General features: G+C 44.8%; 1 protein-coding gene across 1 annotated transcript; it reads left to right on the top strand.

The window, feature by feature from the left end:
• Positions 1-6,019: 6,019 nt before the first annotated feature.
• On the top strand, positions 6,020-12,693 carry GPATCH3 (G-patch domain containing 3). The gene is made up of 7 exons (XM_049878398.1): positions 6,020-6,484; positions 8,159-8,583; positions 10,144-10,318; positions 10,671-10,730; positions 11,314-11,435; positions 11,545-11,672; positions 12,473-12,693. Exons 1-7 carry the CDS (start codon positions 6,034-6,036, stop codon positions 12,687-12,689), a joined length of 1,578 nt encoding a protein of 525 aa, XP_049734355.1. The 5' UTR covers positions 6,020-6,033; the 3' UTR covers positions 12,690-12,693.
• Positions 12,694-12,707: the final 14 nt, after the last annotated feature.

Below are 12,707 nucleotides of genomic sequence, written 5' to 3'. Positions count from 1 at the left end.
ACATAGAAAACCCTAAAGAATCCTCAAGAAAACTACTGAAACTAATAGTTCAGCAGAATATCAGTATACAGGATAAACATGCAAAAATCAGATGGATTCCTCTACACCAACAAAAAGAACATGGAAGAGGAAATCACCAAATCAATACCATTTACAGTAGCCCCCAAGAAGATAAATCTTACCAGAGACGTAAAAGGCTTATTCAAAGAGAACTACAAGACACCACTGCAAGAAACCAAAAGAGACCTACATAAGTGGGAAAACATACCTTGCTCATGGATAGGAAGACTTAACATTGTAAAAATGTCTATTCTACCAAAAGCCATCTATAGATAGAATGCAATTCCAATCCAAATTCCAACAACATTTTTTAATGAGATGGAGAAACAAAACACGAATTCATATGCAAGGGAAAGAGGCCCTGGATAAGTAAAATAATACTGAAAAAGAAGAACAAAGTGGGAAGCCTCACTCTACCTGATTTTAGAACCAATTATACTACCACAGTAGTCAAAACAGCCTGGTACTAGTACAACAACAGATACACAGGCCAATGGAACAGAATTGAGACTCCAGACATAAATCCATCCACATATGAGCAGCTGATATTCGACAAAGGCCCAAAGTCAGTAGTTAAATGGGGAAAAGACGGTCTCTTTAACAAATGGTGCTGGTATAACTGGATATCCATCTGCAAAAAAAGAAAATGAAACAAGACCCATACCTCACACCATGCACAAAAACAAACTCAAAATGGATCAAAGGCCTAAATATAAAATCTAAAACGATAAAGATCATGAAAGAAAAAATAGGGACAATGCTAGGAGCCCTAATACATGGCATAAACAGTATACAAAGCATTACTTACAGAAGAGAAATTAGACAACTGGGAGTTCCTAAAAATCAAACATCTATGCTCATCCAAGGAAACCCTAGTGGCATAGTGGTTAAGTGCTATTGCTTCTAACCAAAGGGTCAGCAGTTCAAATCCACCAGGTGCTCCTTAGAAACTCTATGGGGCAGTTCTACTCTGTCCTATAGGGTCGCTATGAGTTGGAATCGATTCGACAGCACTGGGTTTGGTTTTAGTTTTATGCTCATCCAAAGACTTCACCAAAAGAGTAAAGAGATTACCTACAGACTGGGAAAAAGTTTTTAGCTGTGACATTTCCGATCTGCACCTGATCTCTAAAATCTACATGATACTGCAAAAACTCAACTACGAAAAGACAAATAACCCAATTAAAAGATGGGCAAAGGATATGAGCAGGCACTTCACTAAAGAAGACATTCAGGTAGCTAACATATGCATGAGAAAATGCTTACAATCATTAGCCATTAGAGAAATGCAAATCAAAACCACAATGAGATTCCATCTCATTACAACAAGGCTGGTATTAATCCAAAAAAACACAAAATAATAAATGTTGGAGAGGTTGTGGAGAGACTGGAACACTTATACACAGCTGGTGGGAATATAAAATGGTACAACCACTTTGGAAATCAATTTGTCGCTTCTTTTAAAAACTAGAAATAGAACTACCATACCATTCAGTAATTCCACTCCTTGGAATATATCTTAGAGAAATAAGAGCCTTTACAATGCAGCACTGTTTACAATAGCAAAAAGATGGAAGAAACCAAGGTGCCCATCAATGGATGAATGGATAAATTATGTTTTTTTTTTTCATACGGTGGAATACTATGCATCAATAAAGAACAACGATGAATCCCAGAAGCCTTTCATAACATGGAGGAATCTGGAAGGCATTATGCTGAGTGAAATTAGTCAGTTGCAAAAGGAAAAATATTGCGTGAGACCACTAGCATAAGAACTTGAAAAATAGTTTAAACAGACAAGAAAGTATTCTTTGATGGTTACGAGAGTGGGGAGGGAGGGAAGGAAGGAGAGGGGTTTTCACTAATTTGATAGCAGATAACAGCTTTTTTAGGTGAAGGGAAAGACAACAAACAATACAGGAGAGGTCAGCACAACGGGACTAAACCAAAAGCAAAGAAGTTCCCTAAATAAAGTGAATGCTTCAAAGGCTAGCATAGCAGGGGCAGGGGTTTGGGGACCATGGCTTCTGGGAACATCTAAATCAATAGGCATAATAAAATCTATTAAGAAAACATTCTGTATCCCACTTTGGAGAGTGGCGTCTGGGGTCTTAAACGCTAGCAAGCGGCCATCTAAAATGCATCAATTCATCTCAATCCATCTGGAGCAAAGGAGAATGAAGAACACCAAAGACACAAGGTAATTATGAGCCCAAGAGATAGAAAGGGCCACGTAAACCAGACACTATATAGACCAGAAGAACTAGATGGTGCCCAGCTACCAGCAATGACTGCCCTGACAGGGAACCAACAGAGAACCCCTAAGGGAGCAGGAGAGCAGTGGGATGCAGACCTCAAATTCTTGCAAAAAAGTCCAGACATAATGGTCTGACTGAGACTAAAAGGACCCCGGAGGTCATGGTCCCAAGACAGGAACTATTCCCAAAGCCAACTCTTCAGACAGGAATTGGACTAGACTATTGGATAGAAAATGATGCTGATGAAGAGTGAGCTTCTTGGATCAAGTAGACACAGGAGACTATGTGGGCGGCTCCTGTCTGGAGGAGAGATGAGAGGGCAGAGTGGGTCAGAAGCTGGCCAAATGGGCATGAAAAAAGAGTGGAGGGAAAGGAGTGTGCTGTCTCACTAGGGGGAGGGCAACTAGGAGTACATAGCAATGTGTATATCAATTTTTGTATGAGAGACTGACTTGATTTGTAAACTTTCACTTAAAGAACAGTAAAAAAAATTTTTTTTAATTACAGCCAAGAAAAAAAAAAAAAGATTGCATAGCTAATAAGTGGCAGAGCCAGAATTTTAACTCAGGTGGTCTGGCTTCAAGGCCCACACTCTTAAACACCAAGCAGTGTTACATTTTTAAAAAGTCAGGGATGGACTAGAGAATAAACAGTACCTAAGCGCCTTCTCCTCTACATTCCATTATGAGGTAGTACGAGTGTGAAAATGAAATCTTGGTTTCTTTTGGGTCTGGGTTACTGGTGAGCAATCTGGCCTGTGTGTTCCCCCCAGGGAAGTGGCCCCACTTTCCCTGAACGGCCTGGAAAGATTCCCCTGAAATGCCGAGGGCCGCATCCGCACGTTAGTGTCAGGGATGTTCATTCTGTCAGTGAGGATTTTATTAAAAGCCTACTATGTAACATTCTAGGTCCTGGAAATTTAGCCCCACAAATGGGGAAGGATCCAGAAATGAACAACTTCTTGGGCCATCTAACAGCTTATCCAGAGAACATCATCTTTATTCTGGGCTATATTGTCTCCTCTATAGCACTTCTTTTTCAATTTCCAGATTTCTTTAAACTTCGTTTAGTTTTGACTAAACTTTTTTGTATGAAAAAAAGAAAAGTACGCAAATCCTAAGTGTACAGCGTGATGAATTATCACAAAATGAACACATCCCTGTAACCACCATCCAGCTCAAGAAGTAGAGCAGTAGCAACACCCTAGAAACCGACCCCCCACAACCGCACTCTTCCTCCTCTCCGAAGGTCACCACTGCCCCTAGCTTCTAATACCATAAATGAGATTGCCTGTTTTGAACTCTATATAAATAGTATCACACTGCATGTACTCCTTTGTATTTGGCTTCTTTCACTCAACATTTTTATGCCTGTGAAATTCATTTTATTGCTCTGGGTAGAAGTAATCCATTCACTTTCATTGTGGTAAAAAAAAGCATCCCATTAAAACCACAATTTATCCATTATACTGTTGATGAATATTTGGGTTGTTTCCCATTTTGGGCTATTATAAATAATCCTACTAGGATCCTTCTTGCACAGGTCTTTTGGTGCACAGATGTATGCAGTTATTTTGCTATAAAACAAGAACGAGAATGTATGTTCAACTTAGTAGACTTTGCCAGTTTTCCAAAGTCACTGTACCAATTTACACTAACACCAGTGAAGTAGAGAAAGTACATTCTTTCCAGTGTTTTAATATTAAAGTAGAGGGAATATATCTTCATTTGTTTTAGTATAGCTGTATAAGCTGTGATTAATCTCTAGTCTTTGGAAAATGGCACAGGTTCTGTTCAAGACGTGGCTCACCAGCCCGTTCCACTTAACATAGCAAACACCCTAATACCTTACAACATGTTTTCTCCTATTCACAATGGGTGATGGAGAGCTTGACATAACTAATGCCATAATGATGCACTAAGTAATCTCTAAAATCATTTTTTATTGCACCAGCTGCACCAGTCTCTTCCAAAGGGGTGTGGAGCTCTCTCAGCTCCTGTGGCCTTGGTCTCTCTTCTTTGTTCTCTTGAGAAACGGCCTTCAGCCTGCAAGACGGCAGCTACAAAAGCTGCCTGACATTTTTAATCTGCAACTTTCTTTCTTGCTCCCTATCTCAGCCAGAGTGGACTTGGCAGAACAGTTCCACTAGCCTAGAGATTCTTACGTGAGTTTTTTTCAGTGTGTTACAAACATACAGATTAGGGTCCAGATGTCTGACATGAACATCTTTAGTTTAATAGTTTCTTGTAGTTGTTTTATGATGTATAAGACCATCTGTGGGCTACGTGCTTAAAAACCCTAACTTTCCCCCTATAAAACCCTTCTGCTAGCTCTTTAAAATTAGACAGAATTTGGGAGAAATCTAACCCCCTCTATCTCTTGAATACTGGTATTCCATAAAGCCCTCTCGCTGCTTACCTCCTCCTGTCTCAGTATTGGCTTTGCAGCAGGCAGCTCGAATCCGCAATTTGCGGTAACTCCAGCAGATATACAGCACTTTTTTATAACCCATGTATGTTGTTCCTACCCACAACGATCCAACCACTCATTCACACTTATTTTTCTTCATTTTATGGGTGTATATTTGTGATCACCAAAGTAACCACTTGCTTTTCAAAATACGAGTTACGTTTCTCTTTTAGGATAGTTTTTATTATATGTTGTGTAAAAAAAAAAATTTATAAAATATATGTAAAGTATAAGGAGTAACAGTACAACAAACCCTCATCACTGTCTCATAGAACATTTTTACCATTAACTTCCAAGTTCACTTTCCCCCATAGTCACTACACTGAATCTTGGGTTAGTCTAACCATTCCTTTGCTTTTCTTTATGGTTTTACAACATATTTATTTATGTATCCCTAAAAAATATTTTTAGTTTTTATTTTTTGAACTTCATAAAATGAAATAAGTCTGCATGTATTTTGCGACTTGCTTCTTCATTCAATATATCGGAAATTATTAGTACTAAATGCCAATTTTTTGCTTTTACAGACACTCCAGCTATGAATATTTATATATAAGTATTCTGATAAGCATGTGGGTCAAAGCTATGTGCACCTTAAGCTTTAGAGATAATGCCGAATTGTTTTGCAAGGTGGTTTACCAGTTTGCACTCACACCAAAAGTACATGAGAGCTCCAGTTGCTCCACATGGTCACCAACACTTGAGGACTTTTTTTTAATTTTTGCCAACTTGGTGCACGTGAAGTAGGTCTCATCGCATTTCCTTGATGATTAATAACGCTGATTAACTTTTCATCGTTAATTAGACGTGCCTGTTTCCTGTTCTGTGAAATATCTTCGGCCTATTTTTCTGTTTTTTTCTTACTGATTCGTGGGAGGTCAATACGTTTCGGAATAAAAAATGGCTGAAAAGGCTCTGAAATGAGGAAGAACTGAGATCAGCTTTGGGAAATCTCCAACAGCGAATCTTAAAAATTGCCCCTCCCGCAGGCTTCTTAGTTGATCCTCATCAGAGCCTTAGGAAAGAGCTTTATAATCTCATCTCTCAGGTGAGTTTTTCCAAATCGCCCCGAAGTTTTCCCCAGGTCCTTCCCCACTAAAACCCACCTTGCCAACTACCTGTTGCAAATCCAAACAATGCCGGCTAACCAATAGTGAGGCTCAAGATACTGCTACGCAAGAAGCCTCATTACGGCTCGCGAGGTTCTTGCGAGAGTTGGTTCCAGCAGATCATGTGACAACCCAAGATGGCGGCGCCCAGCGAAGCAGAGGCGGAGCAGACCTTTTACTTGGTAGTGAGCGGTATTCCCGCGGAGTTGCGCTCGGCCCACTTACGGAGCTACTTTAGCCAGTTCCGGGAACAGCGCGGCGGTGGCTTCCTCTGTTTCCACTATCGGCATCGGCCTGAGCTAACCCCTCCTCGGGCTGCTCCCGACTCTGCCCTAGCTCCCATCGATCCTGCCGCTGAGGGCCAGGTTCTCGCTCAGACTTCGGACGCCGATGCCCGTGCTCTCTCCGCCCGGGACCCGGCTCCGGTCCAGACTCGCACCTGCTGCTGCGTCATCTCCATACGCGGAGCGGCTCAGGCCCAGAGGTTTCTTCGCATGTACTCGGGCCGCCAGTGGCTGGATTCTCAGGGGACTTGGTTGCCGGGTCGCTGTCTCATCCGCAGACTTCGGCTACCTACCGAGGCATCAGGTATGAATGAGAAAGACAACAGACAGGGACAACGGCTCCTGGAACAGAGGCACCTTTCCTGGGAAGTAGGGAGTGATAAGAATAAATCACACTTTCTGGTTCCGACTCATTAATAGTTTAGGTCATTTCTTGCATTTCTGGACAGAGCTTTAGGCTCAACTTGAACTTGAGTGTAATTGTAAAATGGTAGTAGTAGCATCAGAGCCTGTCTAACTTCAGGGGAGATGATGAGAATCAAGGTCAGCCCAAGGCTGATCCCTGTGAGGTGGTAGTCAAACATACCTCCACTCTCCAACCTTTTTACCGGTTTTGACACCATTCATCCCTCGCAGGGCACTCTCTCCTTCTCTTACGGTTTCAATAATCTGTTGCAATGGCCGCACAGAACTCACAGGCCATACTTAAGTGGCGTATTAAAGAAGTAACAGGGTACAACTTGGGATCAGGAAACATGTAGGCAAGGTCTGGAAGGTTTCCCTGAAGTGGAGAGCATCTCCCTTCTTTCTTTAGTGCAGGACAGTTTTCTTTGCTTCTCTCGCTGTGCAAGGAAGCCAGCCCTTCTCTCTGCTGAGCATGCCCCCTCTCAGCCCACCCCCTCTCAGCCTGCCCCCTCTCAGCCTTGTAGGAATCCTTTCAGCCCCCTCGGGACAGGCCTCTCTGCCTTCTGCCTGCTTGCTGTCACCAGTGACTCTGGCACACAGCTCCTTCTGGTCCTGTCAATGCTGGCTCTGCCACTGGGCCCCCTCTGGGCCTCTTGCTGTCTTCAGTGTTACAGCCCTTGACCTGTGTTACAGCTCTTTTAGGAGGTTCTTTGCCTCTTTCTGCTTTTTCTGTCTTCTTGCCTCTTTTGCCTTTTCTCCTTTCTGCTTCCTTCTTTTCTTTCTGTCTGCCAACCTCTATGGGTTTGGCTACATATACTAGCAAACTCCTGGTCAATTTTAAGGTATGGCCTTCTTGGTAGGCCACAGACATTTCATTTGCTTAGTAGGCTACAGTCACTTCATTTACATAAGTATATTGACCAGTCACAGAGGAAGCTGCAGCGCAGGCCAGACAAAAAGTATCAAACTACCAGTGGTTTACAGTTTATGCAGGAAATGTCAATCAGCCTGGACAAAAGAAACAAGCCCACCAGGGTAGAAAACTAGGGCAAAGGTAACTGCTTGGGGCTTAGAGAGAAAATCTCTCAAGCTGTTTTTCCAAAGAACCAGAGCAAAAGGCCACATAAAACTCATTTTACCACAGTAATGCAGAAAAGAAAAAAAAAGAGGAGAGAGGCTTATTTAGGTGATCTTCCAGGTACTAACTTATTGGGTCATTTGCAAAGACACAGAGCAGTGAAAGCCCATGAAACTTTCAGGACATGTTAAATCATTCAGTGTGGTTGGAATACGTGGTATGAGGGTGTGAAAGGGGTGGGAGTTGGTGGCAGTTGAGGCTCGAAAGGTCAGCAGGAACCAGATATGGAAAACCTTGTGTGTTTGTCTGAGATGATGAGAAATGGCAAGAAGTTGCTAGGTGGGTTTGGCCAGGGAGGGGAGGAGGGGACTCTGAAATGTTGGAAAGAGAAGAACAGCATTAGGCTAAGGAATTTAAATTTTGACCAATTTCTGGCCCAAGTGTTGCTGGAGGCTTTCTGGATTTCAAGATCCATTCTTCTCTCTCCTTCCCAAGATTTGGACTCCTTTCCCTTCAAGACCCGGAAAGAGCTGCAGAGTCAGAAGGCCAAGAGCAAAGTCTTCACCCTGGCTGATCTGAGACAACTGCCGGAGCTGAACCCACCGGTGCTGATGCCCAATGGAAATGTGGGGACTCCCCTGCGGGTCTTTTTGGAGTTCATCCGGGCCTGCCGCCTACCGCCCCGAATCATCACCCAGCTGCAGCTCCAGTTCCCCAAGACAGGTTCCTCCCGGCGTTATGGCAATGTGCCCTTTGAGTACGAGGACTCGGAGACTGTGGAACAGGAAGAGCTTGTGTACACGGCAGAGGGTGAGGAAATACCCCAGGGAGCCTGCCTGGTAGATACACCAGCCAGCCCTTGTGGAGGGCCAGAAGAAGAAGGGGAAAAGGAGGAGGAGGACGAGTCTCCCTCAGATGATGTGAGTACAGTGAGGCACCTATCCTTGCTGGCAGCTTGGAGAGGCCAGAGCATTAAGAATACCAAGCTTTAATTGTATATTACAAGAGTTCCTAATTAACCTGGGGTCCTCAGGAGGTTCGAAGGAGTATGAGAACTCCCTGACATTGAGTGTAATACTGCATTTGCATGTACATATATGCATTTCTTTAGGGAGGGAATCCACAACAATTATCAGAAGATTCTCAGAGGGGTTCCCTTTTCATTCCTTCAGAAAGAATGAAAAGAGGGTCCCATTTCATAAATGAAAACCTGCCAACCAAGACATGTGCAGTGACTTCTCTCAGACCATCTCTGAAAGTAGAGACAGAGCTGAGATGTGAAGCCAGTCCCCCTCGCTGGGTCTCTAACCTCCATGTGCTTTCATATATAGTTGAGAAGTCAATTCTGTTTTCTGACCTTGGGTCTGTGGATTCAACACTAGCCTCCACTCTAACCTTGTTATCGGTGAAATAGACATTTTTTCCACTCCTTTCTCTAAACTTGGTTGTCCATCCATAAAATCAGGTGAGCTGTGATTTGTTGGGGAAACTTTTTTTTAATGCATTTATTTATACTCTAAATAAAAATAGTTCATCCATGTCTTCAAAGTTCCCAGCCCAGCGTTGTTAACACATTTGAACTACATCCTTAGTGTGGTACTACCCTGACTTTTTGCCAGCATCTGGTCTGCAGCAGTGATTCTGAAGCCTCTTAGGGATTTAACGGGAACAGGGACCCACACAGTTTTGAGCTGAGCGTTATCCCATCATTCCACAAGTCCAGTCAAGCAGCTATAAGCCAGGAGCTTGTCCAGGATTCCAAAGACATGCTAAGACCTATTTCCTGCCTTCAAAAAGCCTCAAATCTCAGTAAAGAGAGTCCCAGCACCTGGAGAGGCTGCATGGTGTGGCAACCTCGGTTTGAACACAGGCTCTGCCACTCTCTTTTGGTGTACTATTTTGAGTGATTCACTGTTTCTCTGAAGCTAGGTTTTCTCATATGCAGAATGGCCGTAATGGTACTTATTTCAAAGGGTTGTTGGGATGTTATATGAAGGGCAAGTCACACAGTAGGCAGTGTTAGTTTTTGTTCTTTCTCCTTTCCTTGTGAAACAATGTGTAGAGGACCAGACAGTACATACTGATTACCACCGAGTCGTACAGAGACCGGAGAATGCGCTGTGGGCCCGAGTGTAGGCAGGCTTCGTGTAGACTGTAGGACTTGAGGGATGAGGAGGGTTCAACTCAGTAGAGGAGAGGAGGGCAGATATTTCAGGCAGGGGGAACAATATGGCCAAAAGTGCAGAGACGGGAATGGGTCAGGCTTGCGGGGGAAAGGGCAAAGTATGTTGAGAAACAAGGGATGGAGATACGTTGGGCCAGGCCTCCAGGGCCAAATTCGTACTGCTTCTCAGAGAAATGTGAAGGAATGGAGCCAAGGGGCCAGCCTCACATGACGCCTGTGTCCTGAGCTGCCCTTCTGGGCATGAGGTCAGGAAGCCAGAGCAACAGGTGACCTCTCCTGTCCCTCCTTCCACCAGGATGATGACCGGTGTGAGGAATGGGAGCGGCATGAAGCGCTGCATGAGGATGTGACCAGGCAGGAGCGGACAACTGAGCGGCTCTTTGAGGAGGAGATCGAGCTCCAGTGGGAGAAGGGTGGCTCTGGCCTGGTGTTCTACACTGACGCCCAGTTCTGGCAGGAGGAAGAAGGAGGTAATGCAAGCACCCAGACGGGCACTGCACCCAGACAGTACCTGCTGCATTCTCTTGGGGCTCTCTGTTTCATGCGGTAGGTTCCCTGGCAGTGAGTCCAAACAAAAAGCTAAGGAAGAGGTTTACCTTTATTTTTTAGGAGGAACTAATCATTCTTTTTAGGGGTGGGGGGATCAGTGGGGTGGAGGAAAAATGCCAGCCCCAATTCTGAATGACCCTCTCCTCAGAGGAGAGATTTAAAAATACAAACAAAAGCCCCAAGTTCTAAAACATGTATCTGACTCTAGATTTAGCTCTTAACAGAACTGAGCATCCTTACCCCACTCTTCTGCATGCTTTTATGTCTCTGCAGACTTTGATGAACAGACAGCTGATGACTGGGACGTGGACATGAGTGTGTACTACGACAGAGGTAATGGGCCAGGGGTTGTAGTACTGGGAGGTAGAACTGATGACCCAGCCTTGTGACATAGTCAGACCTGCGTAGCAGAGACTGAGACGGGGTGGGGAAGGGACCATCCCTTGGGGTAGCCCACTGAAAGAGTTTCTCTTAAAACCAAACATCTCTAGTTGGGTATATTCAGTGCCGATTGTGGGTAGAGCCTCATAAGCTTTGTGGAGGAGGAAGGACACCTGGGGACAGCGCTCAGGGAGCTCTGGGTCTGGTGGGCAGGCCCTGGAAGAGCAGGATGGTCAAGAGCCCAGGCTCTGGTTAAGAGTTGAGATTCTGGAGTCAAAACTGACCTGGATTCTAATCTCAGCTCTGTCATTTGTTGGCTCTGTGACTTCTCTTCACCACAATTTCCTCATCTATCAAAGAGTGGAGACATAGTTCCTACTCTTGGCCAACTCCCAGGCTACTGAGCAAGATAAGGTAATATAACAGAGCTCCATAAAAATAAATAAGTAACTCTTGTGAGGGGGTTCTAGAAACCTGATTTTCCCTGCCTTCTGCTGAGAAGAACCGGCCCCCAAACTGGGTTCTGGTTTCTTAGATGGTGGAGACAAAGATGCCCGAGACTCTGTCCAGATGCGTCTGGAACGGAGACTACGAGATGGCCAGGAGCATGGTTCCGTGATTGAGTGCCAGGTGGGCACTTTTGAGCGCCACACCAAGGTGAGCATTGTGCCAACTCAATTAACCCCCCTCTCTTTTCTTTCCCTACCCCCATTCTTTGCTTTCCCCTCTAAGAACCCTGTCTGAGTCTTGTCTCTTCCCTCTGCAGGGCATTGGGCGAAAGGTGATGGAACGGCAGGGCTGGGCTGAGGGCCAGGGCCTGGGTAGCAGGTGCTCGGGGGTGCCTGAGGCCTTGGATAGTGACGGCCAGCACCCCAGATGCAAGCGTGGATTAGGGTGAGTGTGGCCGTGGGGCTTCCTGGGGGCCTGAACCAGCCTTTCGGCTATACCTTGGTTTCCATCTTCCCACTAGTTTTGGGATGGGTGCTGGGGACTACTGGAGGAACTTCAAAAGAGAATTAGAAGGAAAAAGTAGGTCTGGTACTTTGTCTTTTTTTTAGACTAGGCTTTAAGGCTTAACAGTACAGCAGTCCCTGCGTTATGAACGTCCAACTTACCGACAACTTGTACTTGTCCTCTAGAATCATGTAAACTTGCCCTCACTTTGAACAAGTGAACCAACCCCCCACTGCAATAAATCCTTCATCATAATCACCTTCTTTTGCTGCACGTGCAGCTTTTAAATCATGGAAAAGGGTTTGAGCCTTTGCTGGCACTAAAGTGAGGCTGAATGAGAACTGTATGCTCCTGTTACTGACTTACAAATTCAACTTAAAGCCACCGTTAGGAATGGATCTTGTCAGTAACCCTGGGACTGCCTGAATTATTGATTCCTTGTGAGAGTCCTTCCCCCTACCCCTCAGTTTGAGAAGATGGGACTTGATTTAATGTGATTGTCCTTAGGGAGTCACTGATAGTCCTTGAGCAGAGTGGTAACAGAATGAAAGCAGTATGTGAGGCCTTGGATGCTTGCACTGTTAATGGATAGATGAGGGAGCTAAAGAATGAAGATCCAGATTTAAGGGTTCTGCCTTTGGGACAAACCAGGTATATTGTAGCTATTTCCCTGTCCCTTCCTATTCCCTTTACTGGGCTCTGAGAGACAGTAGCCCTCTCACTGAGAGTTCTTTATCCAGGTACCATGGAGAGAAGCTACAGCCACTTGGGCAACTGAAGAGGCCCCGTGGAACTGGCTTAGGGCTCATCTCCACAATCTATGATGAGCCCCTGCCCCAGGACCAGCAGGAGTCATTGCTCCGCCGCCAGCCACCCACTAGTATGAAGTTTCGGACAGATACGGCCTTTGTGAGGGCCTCCAGCTGTGCCTTGGACAGTGCCTCAGGACCCAAGTAACAAGGTCAGGGGCTTCCT

The sequence above is a fragment of the Elephas maximus genome, chromosome 3, assembly GCF_024166365.1.
Source record: "Elephas maximus indicus isolate mEleMax1 chromosome 3, mEleMax1 primary haplotype, whole genome shotgun sequence".
In the NCBI taxonomy this organism is placed as follows: Eukaryota; Metazoa; Chordata; class Mammalia; order Proboscidea; family Elephantidae; genus Elephas; species Elephas maximus.
This window is presented reverse-complemented; position numbering and strand designations above follow the sequence as displayed.